This window comes from Cynocephalus volans, chromosome 8 (genome assembly GCF_027409185.1).
Source record: "Cynocephalus volans isolate mCynVol1 chromosome 8, mCynVol1.pri, whole genome shotgun sequence".
Classification (NCBI taxonomy): Eukaryota; Metazoa; Chordata; class Mammalia; order Dermoptera; family Cynocephalidae; genus Cynocephalus; species Cynocephalus volans.
In genome coordinates, this window is record NC_084467.1 from 78716988 (window position 1) to 78730730 (window position 13743).

The following is a 13743-nucleotide window of genomic DNA, read 5'->3' on the forward strand; positions in this document are numbered from 1 at the left end:
AAGAATGGAGACCAAGAAAAGGATGTGCCTCTTTTTTTCCTTATCCCAGAGTCTCAGATATGCCCTATTCATTTATCTTCTGTCATTTCAATAGAGCTAGGAGTTTCCAGAACAATCTGATTTCTCAGAGGAGAAAATCAGGATAAGTTTGAGGTTCACAGTGAAATATGAGAAGTACAGGAAACAGAGAAAAGAAATCAAGAGAAAAGCACAGAGAAGAAGGAAAAAAAAAAAAGGCAGAAGAAAAAGGGATCCTCCCTAACCCACCACCACCACCAATAATAAGATCTTTCCTCTTAAAAGACAAGGACCAGGTGGCAAGATTGTTTTCCTTCTCTATGGAGCAAACAGAATGCTTTACAAATAGGACTCAGTAAAGAAGTAGCGCAAATGAATGCAGAAATGACGCTTAAAAAAGAGTTTAAAGCAATAACCCAAGATGGTAAGATAAATAGCAAAAACATTTCAAAGGATGGGCTCTGTTCTTTCTGGCATCTTCATGTTCTATTTAAGAGAAATGAGGATCCAGGAAATAACTGAGATGTGGCAACTCTTTTGGCCGTGGTCTCTCTGTCCCATGTGGAGCACAAAGGGAGTCTAATTATTGGACAATGATTCAGTAAAAGAACTTGCCTTTTTCATATGGGTCTCCTTATTTCCTCAACCTGTGGTTTTATCCAATGGCTCGTGGAAACAGACGTGCCTGGACAGCTCCTAGACTCCTTTCGACCACTACTTCTGATGGACTAAAACAGCATTCCAAATGCTGTTAACAATGCAGTATGTTGTGCTTGAAGATAAGTTAACTCACCAGTAATCTCTTCTTTCTTAGAAACATGATTCCAGTGACAGAATTCCGGCAGTTCTCTGAGCAGCAGCCTGCCTTCCGGGTGCTGAAGCCATGGTGGGATGTGTTTACCGACTACCTCTCGGTGGCCATGCTGATGATTGGTGTGTTTGGATGTACTTTACAGGTAGGTGCCTAGGCCCATGGCAAAATGGGGGTCAGAGCAAGACATCAAGTCAATGAAACATCTTTAAAGAGCTGGCTGTGTGATTTTTAATCATGTAAATATTAGTTGCTCTTATCTACTTGTATATGGTATTTATAATCATGGAAGGGAGCCTAAAGCACTTATTCAGTGAACTTTCCTAATCAATATGGTACTCAGAAGATTTCAATGAGCCAACAGCAGTTGATTGAATTCAAGTAATGTTGGATGTCACTAACATCTTTCAAAGTTGGCTTTACAGTGAAATATAGAATGTATATCCATAATGCCATTTATATTACCAAAATGGAACTTTTTGCGTTTCTTTATCTCTTATACTTAGCCCTGATAAAATTTTCTGGAAGAACTAACATTTTGATGAAATATCACTATTTTACCCAATATTTAAAATGATTCTGATTTAGAAAGTAACCCAATCAAAATTTATTCTATATAGATGCTATGTATTCATATATTGAATCCAGACTTTTTTTTTTTTTGCATACTTGCTATGTGCCAGGCACCATATTTTGAGGACATAGATACCTATAAGAGTTTATTTCTAGGGGAGAACTAAATAGACTAGCATTCAGAAGAATTCTGTTATATTCCTAGTACACAGAGGCATCCACAGGCCGCTAAGAGGGTGCAGAGGAGGGGTGCTCAACTTGGTTTGGGAACAGGAGAAAAGGTGATGGTTGAATTAAATAACTTAAAGAACCAGATGAAGTTAGTCAGGGAGAGGGAGCTGGAGGTGGGAGAAAGTGCCAGGAAGAGGAAAGAAAGCTCCAAGTCATGGAGGAGAGAAAGAATGCGACATCTTTGGGAAACTGTCAGTAGAACTGGTAACTGACTAGGTGTCATTAGTATGAGAGTTGATGCCATGGAGTCACCCAAGGAGAATGTGGTGAGTGAGATAATGTCAGGAATAATATCAAAGAGTAGTGGAGGAGGAAGGGGAGCCTCTGAGGAAGGCTGAGAAGGGGCGGCCATAAGGACAGGTGGAAAGCAGGGAAGAGGAGAGTGACAGAAGTCAAAAGGAGGTGTGGCCAGTGATGGCAGGCTGTACACAACTAACTCATGGACTAAGGAGAGGAAAGTGGTAACTAGGTTATTTGAAATCTTATTTGCAGTGGTTGAAAAAGTGATCGGAAGTTAAAGTAGAGACTGTGGGGTGGGTGTGACCTTCAGGAAGATCAGCTGGAAGAGGAGGTAGGAAGAGAGAAAAATAGCAACAAGTGGTGCAGAGTGGAAATAACAGCCTTTTAAAGTTGATTTTTAATAATAGTTAACATACAGTGCTTAACACAATGTCTCCAGCACTCTTCTGAACACTTTACGCATATTTTTACTCATTTCTTCCTTGTGGCAACTCTTAGGTGTAGGTGCTATTACTATCCTCATTTACAAATGAGACACCTGGGGCACAGAGAGGTTAAGGAAACCTCCCAAGATGAGAGTCAAAGCCATTACTTAAACTCATGCAGTTTGGTTCCAAAGACCCTGTTCTTAATCCCTAACACCATGCTGCCTTTTGTTTGGTCATTGAAAACATTTTGTCACCTTCACCCAAAAAAGGATGCCAGTGAGAAACTACAGCCTGAAAGAGAGCAAGGGCATAAATTCATTTATAAATAAAACAAATACTTATAGTTGTTAAAGAACCTACTGTGTGCCAGGCGCAGTTCTACCAAGAATTATCAGCGAAGGAGGAAAAACTAAAATATAAAAATCCCAGTCTTATAAAGCTTAAATTCTATGGGGGAAAAAAAGAGCAAAGTAAGCAAAATCAATTAGTAAATTATATAATATGTTAGAAGGTGATAAGGACATAAAGCATTCAAGGATGGTAGAAGGTCCTAGCAGGTGAGATAGGAGTTGCAGTTTTCAAATAGGATGGCCTGTGAAGGCCTCATTGTAAGGTAACTTTTGGCCAAGCAGTCGAAGGAGGTGCAGGAGTAGGCCATGCAGATGCCCTGGAAGGAGCCGTGCAGACAGGGAGCGGCAAAAGCAAGGAGCTCACAGACAAAGGGTTAACGAGACCCTGTCCCCTCTGCAGAAGAATTTGACTTTTGACTTTCTCAGTGTTATAGCTCTGTTTCCCAAGAGACTTGATAAAGTTAGACTGTTAACTGTGTTACTAGGTTACATTGCTTTTGGTATAAATGACCGCTGATTGGTCACCTGCATCTGGGCCGGGAGAGGGGCAAATGCTTGGTAGGCATCCGTGTCACTGGACTTCTGTGACTGTGGTGACACTTGTAACTAGGTGTCCCTTGACACATCGAAGGTGTATCTATTGAGTTACAAGAGATATTGGCTCCTTTAGGGCATAAGGCTTTTAACCCAGGATAAATCCTGAACCTGCCTAAGGTGAATCTCTTTTCCTGGCACCGGAAATGACATGGGGGATGAAGGTCTCAGGGAGAGACTAGGTCATACTACTGGGCAGTAGTATGGACCACTGCATGGACAGTAATGAAGATCTTCCCAAAGGAGGAAAGCCTGATGCTGCCTTGCTGGCAAGCTGTGTCTCCAGTCCTGTCTTTCTAAGTGGTTCTGGTGCCAAACGAGGGTCATGATAATCAATCTGAATGTTGAGGTGAACCTAGAAAGATCCCTGGTGATGTTACAGGCCTGAATCATGGGTATCCCCAGCATGTCAGAGGAAGAACCAGGAGGCAAGTGTGCTAGAGCAGTGGGCGTGAGGAGAAGGGGAGCAGAAGATGAGACTGGGGAGACAGTACGTGCAGATCATATAGGAGCTTGTAGGCCACTGAAAATTTGGGTTTTGCTCTGAGTGAGACGGGACATGTTTGGAGGATTTTGAGCAGAGGATTGTCATGCCGTGTTTTAACAAGACCACTCCAGCTGCTGAGAATATAGTGTAGTAGGGAAGGATGGAAGTGGGGGGATTATTGGAAGGCTAGTGCAATAATCCAAGCTAGAGATGAATCAGATGGCTTGAACCAGGGTGGAAGCAGTGGTTCTGGATGTATTCTGAAGGAAAAGCCATGAAGATTTACTGAAAGATTAAATGTGAAATATGAGAGAAAAAGAAAAATCAAGGGTGACTCTGAGGTTTTTTAGGCTTGAACAATGGGGAAAAGTTCGTTTCTGTTCATGTTAAGTTTGAGATATATGTTAAGCACCAAAGTGGAGATATTAAGTAAGCAGTTGGATATAAAACACAGCAATTCAGTGTAAGTGATGAATGGTCATCTTCAGGAGGAAAGAGGCGATGGACCCAGGATCCAGGTGGGAAGATTACCCTTGATTTGGGTGGAGGGGGCATCTTCCACTAGAATGGGAATGATGGCTACAGATGCATTTTATTTGGAACTGGGCAGAAAGATGGGAGTTTATGCCTTACGGTTTCTGGTTTCTCTGTAATATAGAAAGCAACATATCTGTTGAATGATTGTGAGGGTGAAGGAGGTAGCAGAAGGTGGAAACAAGGAAGGGAGTGGAGTGGGAATCTTAAGGAGAAAGGCAAAGATTTGGAACGGCCAGGTTGGGAAATAGTAAAGGGGGTGACATAAGATCATCAGGAGGACAATAAATCTGTATTACTTTATTACAGTGTCATGGCTTATGGTACTGCTGTAGGATCTGCTTAACAAGCATGAGGAATCGTTTCTCTTGTTTACGTATTCCATGGCAGGATAAAGTGCAGAAAAGAGAAAGGACACTGAAAATCTATAAGAACGAGTATGTAACTTGGAATAAAATGAATGAAAATAAGGGAGTGTACCTATGAAGGTGTGTATAATGAACATCACTTAGGAGATGTGTCTGCACTGGGTTCAGGAGGGGATTCAAGCACAACTTAAACCTCTTTTCCTGTACCATGGTCAGAATCATTTTTCTGCATCACAGGAAGATGTCTCTCTGCTGTGCAGAAGGCTTTGAAGCTCCCCACTGACCCACCTGCTCAGCACCTCCACCAATACCTCCTGTGTTCAAGGCCTACTCCTCAGATAGGTTACCTAACCTGGGTCCTTCACATATAAGCCTATATTATCTTTATTGCCTTTTCAAAGAAATCTGATGCCAGTTGACTGGGTTCAGGAAGCATAGACTGAGCTGCCAAGGTTCTGAGAAAAAGTAAGATGCCCTGAAGGAATATTGCATCAGAATATGAAGGTTGCAAGGCTCAGAATTCTTATGGAGTGGGCCATTCAATTCAACATACATCCCTGAGCACCAGCAATATATATGGCACTGTGTGGGGTTTTAGACACTGAAAGAGAAATACAGCACAGTCTGTGCCCTCCGATTGCTAGCAGTCTAAAGACCATAGAAATACATAAGCAATGCCTTCTGATGTATAAGTGCTTTAATGATGCCTCAAGAGGATTAAAAATCATGTTATAATCAGCCACTGGAAGTTAGGGACTCGAGGAGGAGATAATATAGGGAAATCTCAAAGAATGAATATTCATAATCAAAATATATTTTCAAAAGAGGAGTGGAAGAAAAAACAAGCATAAACAGAAGATTTAATATGATCATTTCACAAAGCCCTCATTGATCAGCACAGTGACTGGAGGGCACAGAGAGCATTTTAGCGGGTAGGGTGAGGGATATTAAACATTTGAAGTAAGTGAGACATTTTCCACACAATAGAAGAATTGTCCTATCCAGAATACTAATAGCACTTCCAGTGAGTAACACTGGTAAGGGGACCTGTGCTAGAATCTGTATGTACTTTATTTAGTTCTTAGAATGTCTGTAGAAGTAGATTAGTCCCATTTTCGGATAAGAATTCTGAAATATGTAAGGTTAGGTAACTTGCCCCAAAGCCAAGAGGAATACACCCAGGATTCAAATCTCAGGCTGATTCCCTAGCATGTGCCTTTCACCCCTGTACACACTGCTTTCGAATATTATAGAGCCATTACAATTGCACAGATTGTGTGGCCAAAGTTTGGTCTGTAAAACAGGATTTTCAGTACAAAATGAAAATAGAAAAGTTATAAAAAGTATCAATTTTCTGAATTACAGGTTAGATTTTTTAAGGTTATTTACTGCATACCTGTCATAAAAAGAATAACTTCAAACCTATAGTAAGCATTGAAGAAAGAAGGAATAACATATGGTATAAATCATTAAAGAAAGTGAAACTATCCAGGATCCATATTACGAAAGAAAGTAATGTTCCTTAAGGAAAGAATTTAAGCTCTTATTTTAGCTCTGCTATGATAATCTTCCAAAGTTGGCTTGATGACTGATAACTTTTTAAACAAAGAGTTCTCTGTGAAGCTCAAATTCCTTTCCCATTTCCAAGGTGATGTTAAAATGATTAAAATATGTTATTATTCCTTGATTTTTCCTTTTAAATTGAAAATGCAATCATTCTTTCTGATCTTATTTACAAAGCAAGTTAACTCCTAGGTTCGGAAACATGACAAAGCAAAATCTAAGGTAGAGTTCGAAGAGCATTCATAGGTGATAAAATAGTAAGCCATCAGCTTTTATTTCCACTGTCAAAAGACAGATTTATTTGTCTTCCCTTCATCCATAATTTACGGTTTCTTCAAATAAGTTTAACAAAACATATCCAAAATGTTAATCAGCACATGCATGATACCAGTTAGTGACAATACCAGTATTTATATGTACCAAAAAAAATTTCACCAATTAACAAGAGCCAATGTGGACTATTATTCCCTTCTTCAGGAAGAGAAGTCTTCTTCAGGAAGAGAAAATAGCGTTAGCAGAACCAAGGGAAAACTATTTCTGAGTAGCGTTCTTTCCCCGAAGGTGAAAGTTAAGAAATGTGGCCTTTGGCCTGGTTATTTTGGAAAGTAGATGAAACCGGAAGGGACTCTGAAGATTTGGTTGAATTTCTCCAGTGAGATGAAGAATCACCTGTGAGTGTCACACCAGCATTGCTGGTGGGAAAGAATTACATTCCTTTCTCTTGAGACTTCTGCATCCGAAGACTAGAGGGTAGAAGAACTCAGTAGCCCTCCTGGAAAAGCAGCCCATGGTATTCAGAAAGCCTGCCTACCTTGTCTTCCAGCATATCTTGGACTTCAACAGAGATGATGTCTTGCAAACAGTTACAATGTATACATTCTGGGCTGTGGCATTACTCTGCTCCTTTTCTTGCCACTTCTTCAGCGACCTAAATTTGCAGGTCATAACATCTCTCTTCTCCCAGATATCAATACCACTAATCTCCAGGTCCAGATTAGCAATGACAATTTTTATTAACTCTTTCCCCATCTTCCCAGCAAAGGTAATTAATTGAGTCTTTATTAACAGTTTTTTAGTCTTCACTCCAAATTCTCTCAGTTTTGCTGTCTGTACAATTCCTCGGAATCCATTTCAAATAAAAGTAATTCAAAATCTATTGATTGCTTCAGTGCACTTCAAAATAACTTATCCATTTGAAAAGTGAACCATCAACAAATTAAATTTCCTGTTCTCTGAGATGCCAGCAGTGTGGCTGCTCATCACCTTGCAGCCGGGAGGCTCTGCACTATGCTTGTGCTAAGCCCGACAGCTTTTTGAGCAACTGCTTTGTAAGTTGCTTCTTCCATGGCAAGTAACAGTTGATTATCTGTTTACTCCTAAAAGATTCTGTTCATATAGGTTAAATACTATGCAGCTTTGAAAATACTGGGGGAAGGAAGGGGTTATTATCTCTCAAAGGGGTGTTGATTCTTTCTTGCCCTGATGTAAAAGGATTAGAATCAGCACTCTTGTCATACGCATCTGACAAATATTTATTCATTTATGAGCAAGTAGCATGGAATAAGAACATGTAAAAAGAGCATTCCTTAGATTACATCAGTTCAAATAAGAAACAAATATAAATTCACTATAAACCAGGAGAGTGTACCTATCCTATTCTTGTGCAGACATACACCCCCAAGGACCAATAGTGTAAACACCCAACTTTGTGCTATACAATGCTATTCAAAACCTCAGCACACTCAATAAAATAGACAAAATCCTGAAAGGTCAACATGTTGCTTACTGGAAAATTAAGATTGCTTTAGATCTCTGCTCAGTGACTCCAGGTTATCTTATTAGGACCAAATCCAAAACAACCCACAGACAGACTGTTACCAAATATAGTGGTGGCAGTCAGAAACCAGAAACAGGAACTGGAAGATGCAAGCCTCCTGGAAGCCCTAGGGGACCTGCCTTGTGATTGTTACACAGGAAGGACATTTCCTGCTTTCTGAATTGGGAAAAAAAATCCAGGAGAGTGATTTCAATGACTTGAGACCACCTACAAAAAAATGTTTGCGGACTTAACCTAACCATCAGAGCAAACTGGCCAGCAGAGTCACACTGTGAAAGAATTTGGGACATCTTTCCTTGTTGGTCAGAGTTGATCCCCATTCTGATTTTTGATGCACACTGAAGTTCATTTCTTTTTCTTTCTTTCTTTTCTTTTTTTTAAAATCAACAAAATTTGCAAACCTTTATCCAGACTGACCAAGAAAAAAGGAGAGAAGACAAAAATTACTAAAATCAGAAATAAAGCAGGGGCATTATTACATTGCCATCATGGTTTTTTGAGGTGGGAAGACTCAGTTTCTTTGTTTCTTGTTTGCATTTTTGTTGTACTAGTGGGTTTTGTTCTTTCTTGTGTATTTGCAGTAGTGGTTATCATTTTTCGGATTCCAGATGCAGGATTTCTTGTAGGACTGGTTGTGTGGTAGTGAACTCCCACAGTTTTTGTTTGTCTGGAAAATACACTATTTTTCCTTTACTTCTGAAGGATAGCCTTGCTGGGTATAGTATTCTTGGCTGGCAGGTTTTTTCTTTTATATTTTGGATACATCATCCCATTTTCTTCTGGCCTGTAGAGTTTCTGTTGAGAAGTCTGCTGTTAGTCTGGTAGGGGCTCCCTGACAGGTGACTTGACACTTTTCTCTTGCTTCTTTTAACATTCTCTCTTTGCCTTTGAGCTTTGCCAGTTTGGCTCTAATGTATCTTGGAGAGGATCTTTTTGGGTTGAGTCTGTTTGGGGATCTTTGAGCCTCCTAGATCTGAAGGCCCATGTCTCTTCCTATACCTGGGAAGTTTTCTGTTATTATTTCATTGAATAGGTTTTACATGCCTTTTCTTTTCTCCTTCCCTTCTGGAACACCCATGATTCAAATGTTTGTGAACTTAAGTTAAGGTTGTCTGCTAGCTCACTTAGATTTTCTTCATTTTTAAAAAATTCTTCTTTTTTATCTGCCTGGGGTTATTTCAAAAAGATTACCTTCAAGATCAGAAATTCTTTCTTCTGATTGTTCCAGCCTGCTAATTAAGCTCTTGGTTGTGTTTGTTACTTCATTGAGTGAATCTTTCAGTTCCATGAGTTCTGCTACATTCTTTTTTGAGGTATTAATCTCTTTGTAAATTTCCTCCTGCATATTCTGGATTTTTTTCTCAGTTCATCATGTTGTGTCACTGAGTCTTCTTGTATCTCAGTGAGTTTCCTTAAGATTGTTGCTTGGAATTCCTTTCAGTCATTTCAAGGGTTTCCTGCTCTATAGGGTCTGGTATTTGAGAATTGCTATAGTCTTTTGGTGTTGTCATATCTTCTTGGGTTTTCATATTTCTCAGATGTCTGCATCGATGTCTAGCCATCTGGTAGAGCAAGTTGCTTCTTCTATTACTCTGGAGTGGGCTTTGAGGAGAAATAAGTCCTCTTATTTTTCTGGTCTGTGCTGGTGACTCCTTGAATCAATGCAGTCAGGTGTCTGGTGGGCTGCCTGCATGGTGCCTGTGGCTACCGCTGTGGTGTAGAGCCAATTTTGCAGCAGCTGTGGCTGTGGCGGAGGCTGCTGTGCAGAAGGGATGTTTTTGGCATGCTCTCTTGCCTGCTTCTGGATGGAGTGCACCTTCTTTCTGAAGTGAAATTTTTAGTTCTCTGATTTGGAGCCATCAATGTCAGCTCCAAGGCAAATCACCTTCAGGTGAAAATATTCAGTTAGTTCATTGGAAAGTACAGGCAGTAAAAATTATAGATTCCAGAGAAGTTCATTTTGATAATGTGCTCTGAATTCTCACATTTACTCTCCCCCACACCCCCACAATCCTCTGTCCCATACTATCTGGGGTTTCTAGTAGATATTCTTGTTTTGCTAAATTTGAATTTATAGATGGAGGCCCAGAACTTCTTACTTAAATTAGCCCATTGTTTAAAGTAAAATTCAGAATACTGATGAAATAGCAGGTAGCACTAATGGGCAGGCTTAAAATAAGAATTTCATCTAAGATATGTTTATAAAGTTTCTATGTACCCAATACACATCATAATTCTACTTGGGCCTTTGGGGAATCTAAAACAAAAATAATTTGTATGGTGAAAATTATTTTAAAGAGCAGCCTTCTTTTTTTTTTTAATGTCTGTAAGAATGGTGGTGTATGCTATGAAAGAAACATTGTCTCAGAACCCCTGCTACATATAGTAACAGAAATATGCCTTAGGACCTGCCTGTTATGGTGGTTTGCTAAAACGGATACTTTTGATCTCCCCTAGAACTTTACTTCTTGTCATCGATCACCTTGACACTTTAATGTGCAGTAAATTCCTGGCCACAAGGATAATATATGAGTGCCTTTCACCTCATCCTCTTGGGTTTAACACAGGGCATGAATTTAAATTCTTTTCTTAGATCATCTGATACTGTCCAGTGTCAGTCAGTGAATGGGGAACATTTACTTTTATCTCATTATTATTGATTGTTATGATCTTGCCTATTGTTTAACAGTTTATCTTTTTCTTCAAGTAACAAAGCACTGACAGAGTATCAGGCTTTTTTCTATGTGAAGCAAATGTGATTTACCATATATTTGTTGTTTTTTAAGTAGAGGTCAAAACCTCTGTTTAAAGATCTATATTATTAAATAGGCTTACCATGACATGGAGGGGGCAACATTTCTAATCAGGGCCTGTGATTGGGGTTCTTCCCCAATCCGCTAATCATATCAGGCAAACAGATCCATGTTACTGCTTACCATCTTCACTTTCTTCCTCTCGAAGTCCTCTCTGTCCCATTCCACTGAGAACACTGATAACATATGGAACCTCTCAGTCATATAGGGGCCCTGTGGTGAGGATTAGACTTGCGTTGGGGACTACATTTCAGTTGTAGGCTAGTAATTTTCTATGTTATATCTGGAGTCTTCTGTTTAACATAAATAATGAATGCTGGTCCTTCTTCCTATACACTTCTGTTTTCCTTTGTAAATTTATGCATTTTATGTTTATTTTATAATTTCTATCATTTTGGAACATCTAACCTTCATATAGTAAAAAAGAAAATCAGTAATAGTTTGTATTCACTATACAAAATATGAAATAAAATACAACTGGAAAGATACATGCCAACTAAAAGATTTAACAAAAAATAAGATACCATTCAAAATATACACAAAAACTATCAAATACCTAGAAATTGAGCTAACCAAGAATACAAAAGAACTTTGTTGAAAACTTTAAAATATCTGATAAATGATGAATAAGACAATTTGAATAAATGGAAAGACATTCTACATCCTAGGATGGCACAGAATTGATATTACACATTTGTCCAGTCTCCACAAATTATTTTATAAATTCAAAGGAATATTAATAAGATTCCAATTAAATTTTTTCAGAAACTTGATAAACGTATCCCAAAGTTTATATAAAGAATCCTCACTTATGGTGATGGAGGAGAATAGAATGGTGTAAGAGGCGAAAAGAAAGAAGGGAAGGAGGAAGGACAGGGCTTTGCATAAACTGATGCTGATAATACTGTACATTAAGGAGCATGGATACTTGAATTCTCTGCCCCTGAAGTTCCTCTCTCCTGCCCCCCCCCACGCACACACTATCACAATCACTCCCACTGAATGAACTAATTTCTTCTAATTTCCTTTATAGAATATAAATCAGATGATCCATCCAAATTGTAAGCTTCTAAACCTCTTTGGAAAGATTTCAACTGTATTTCAAAAGTAGGAAATGTCTTTTTTTTTTAATTGAAATGTAATTGATTATGCATGTTTGTGGGAACAGAGTTGAATATCAATACCTGCATATGAGTGATGATCAAATCAGGATAATTAGTATATTCATCATTACAAAACTTAATTATTTCTCGTGATGAGGACATCAATCTTCTCTCTTCTAGTCATTTGAACATGCAATGAATTAATGTTAATTATAGATGCCTAGCTGAACTGTACACCAGTAGAACTTATTTTTCCTAACTAGCTGTTTTGTGTCCATTAACCAACTTCTCAGTATGCTCCCTTTCCACCCTCTGATAACCAAACTTTTATTCTCACCTTCTGAAAATTCAACATATTATTACTATTTTTGTTTCTTTTTATTTACTTATTTATTTTTTAGCTCCCACTTAAGAGTAAGGACATGTAGTATTTCTCTTTCTGTGCCTGACTTATTTCACTTAATATAATTTTCTCCAATCTCATCCATGCTACTGAAAATGGTAGAATTTCATTCTTTCTTATGGCTGAGTAGTATTCCATTTTGTATATATACTGTTTTCTTTATCCAGTTGTCTACTGATGGACATTAAGGTTGGTTCTATATCTTGGCTACTGTAAACAGAGCTATGATAAACATTAGAGTGCAGGTATCCCTTCGATTTTCCATTCCCTTGGATATATTCCAAGCAGTAGGATTGCTGGATCAAATGTTAATTCTATCTGTAGTTGTGAGAGACACCATCATACTATTTTCCATGGTGGTGGTACTAATTTACAGTCCCACCAACAGTGTATAAAGGTTCCTCTTTCAACATGTCCTTGCTAGCATTTGTTATTTTCTGTCTTGATAACAGCCAGTCTAACTGGGGTGAGTTGATATCCCAACATAGTTTTTATTTGTATTTTTCTGATGATTAGTGATGTTGAGCATTTATTCATATACCTATGGGCCATTTGTATGTCTTCTTTTGAGAAATCTCTATACAGGTCATTTGCCCATTTTTAAATCAGATTATTTGTTTCTTTTACTATTAAGTTGTATGGGTTCCTTGTATTTCTGGATACTAATCCCTTGTCAGATGTTTGCACATATTTTCTCACATTCTGTAGGTTGTCTATTCACTCTGTCAATTGTTTCTTTTGCTGTGCAGAATCTTTCTACCTTGATAAAATCCCATTTGTTTATTTTTCCTTTTGTTGCCTATGCTTTTGAGGTCTTATTCATAACGTATTTGCTCAATTCTACATCCTGAAATGTTTCCCCTGTGTTTTCTTCTAGGAGTTTTAGTTTCAGATCTTGTATTTATGTCTTTAATCGATTTTCAGTTGATTTTGGTATATGGCAAGAGGTAGGGATCTAATTTCATTCTTCCATACATGGACGTCCATTTCTCTCAGCACCATTTTTTGAAGACGTTGTCATTTCCTTAATGTATGTTCCCAATCTATGGCACCTGTCTCAAAGATCACTTAACTATAAGTACATGGATTGATTTCTGAAATTTCTATTCTTTTCCATTGGTCCATGTGTCTGTTTTTATGCCAATACCATATTGTTTTGGTTACTATAGTATATTTTGAAGTCAGGTAGTGTAATGCCTCTGGCTTTATTTATTTATTTTTTTGCTCAGGATTTCATTGGCTATTTGGAGTCTCTTATTGTTCCATATGAATATTAGGTTGTTTTTTCTATTTCTGTGAAGAATATTGCTGGTATTTTGATGGGAATTGCATTGAATCTGTAGATCACTTTGGGTAGTATGAAGATTTTTACAACATTAATTCTTCTAAT

At 38.3% G+C, this 13743-nt stretch overlaps 1 protein-coding gene across 1 annotated transcript in view; it reads left to right on the forward strand.

Moving 5' to 3' along the window:
• Window positions 1–13743, forward strand: part of LRRC8C (leucine rich repeat containing 8 VRAC subunit C) — an 86556-nt gene that overhangs the window by 48025 nt on the left and 24788 nt on the right. Inside the window, exon 2 of the mRNA XM_063106560.1 lies at window positions 833–974. Coding sequence (XP_062962630.1) covers window positions 837–974 — 138 coding nt within the window. The 5' untranslated portion in view covers window positions 833–836. The remainder of the gene's footprint in view (window positions 1–832; window positions 975–13743) is intronic.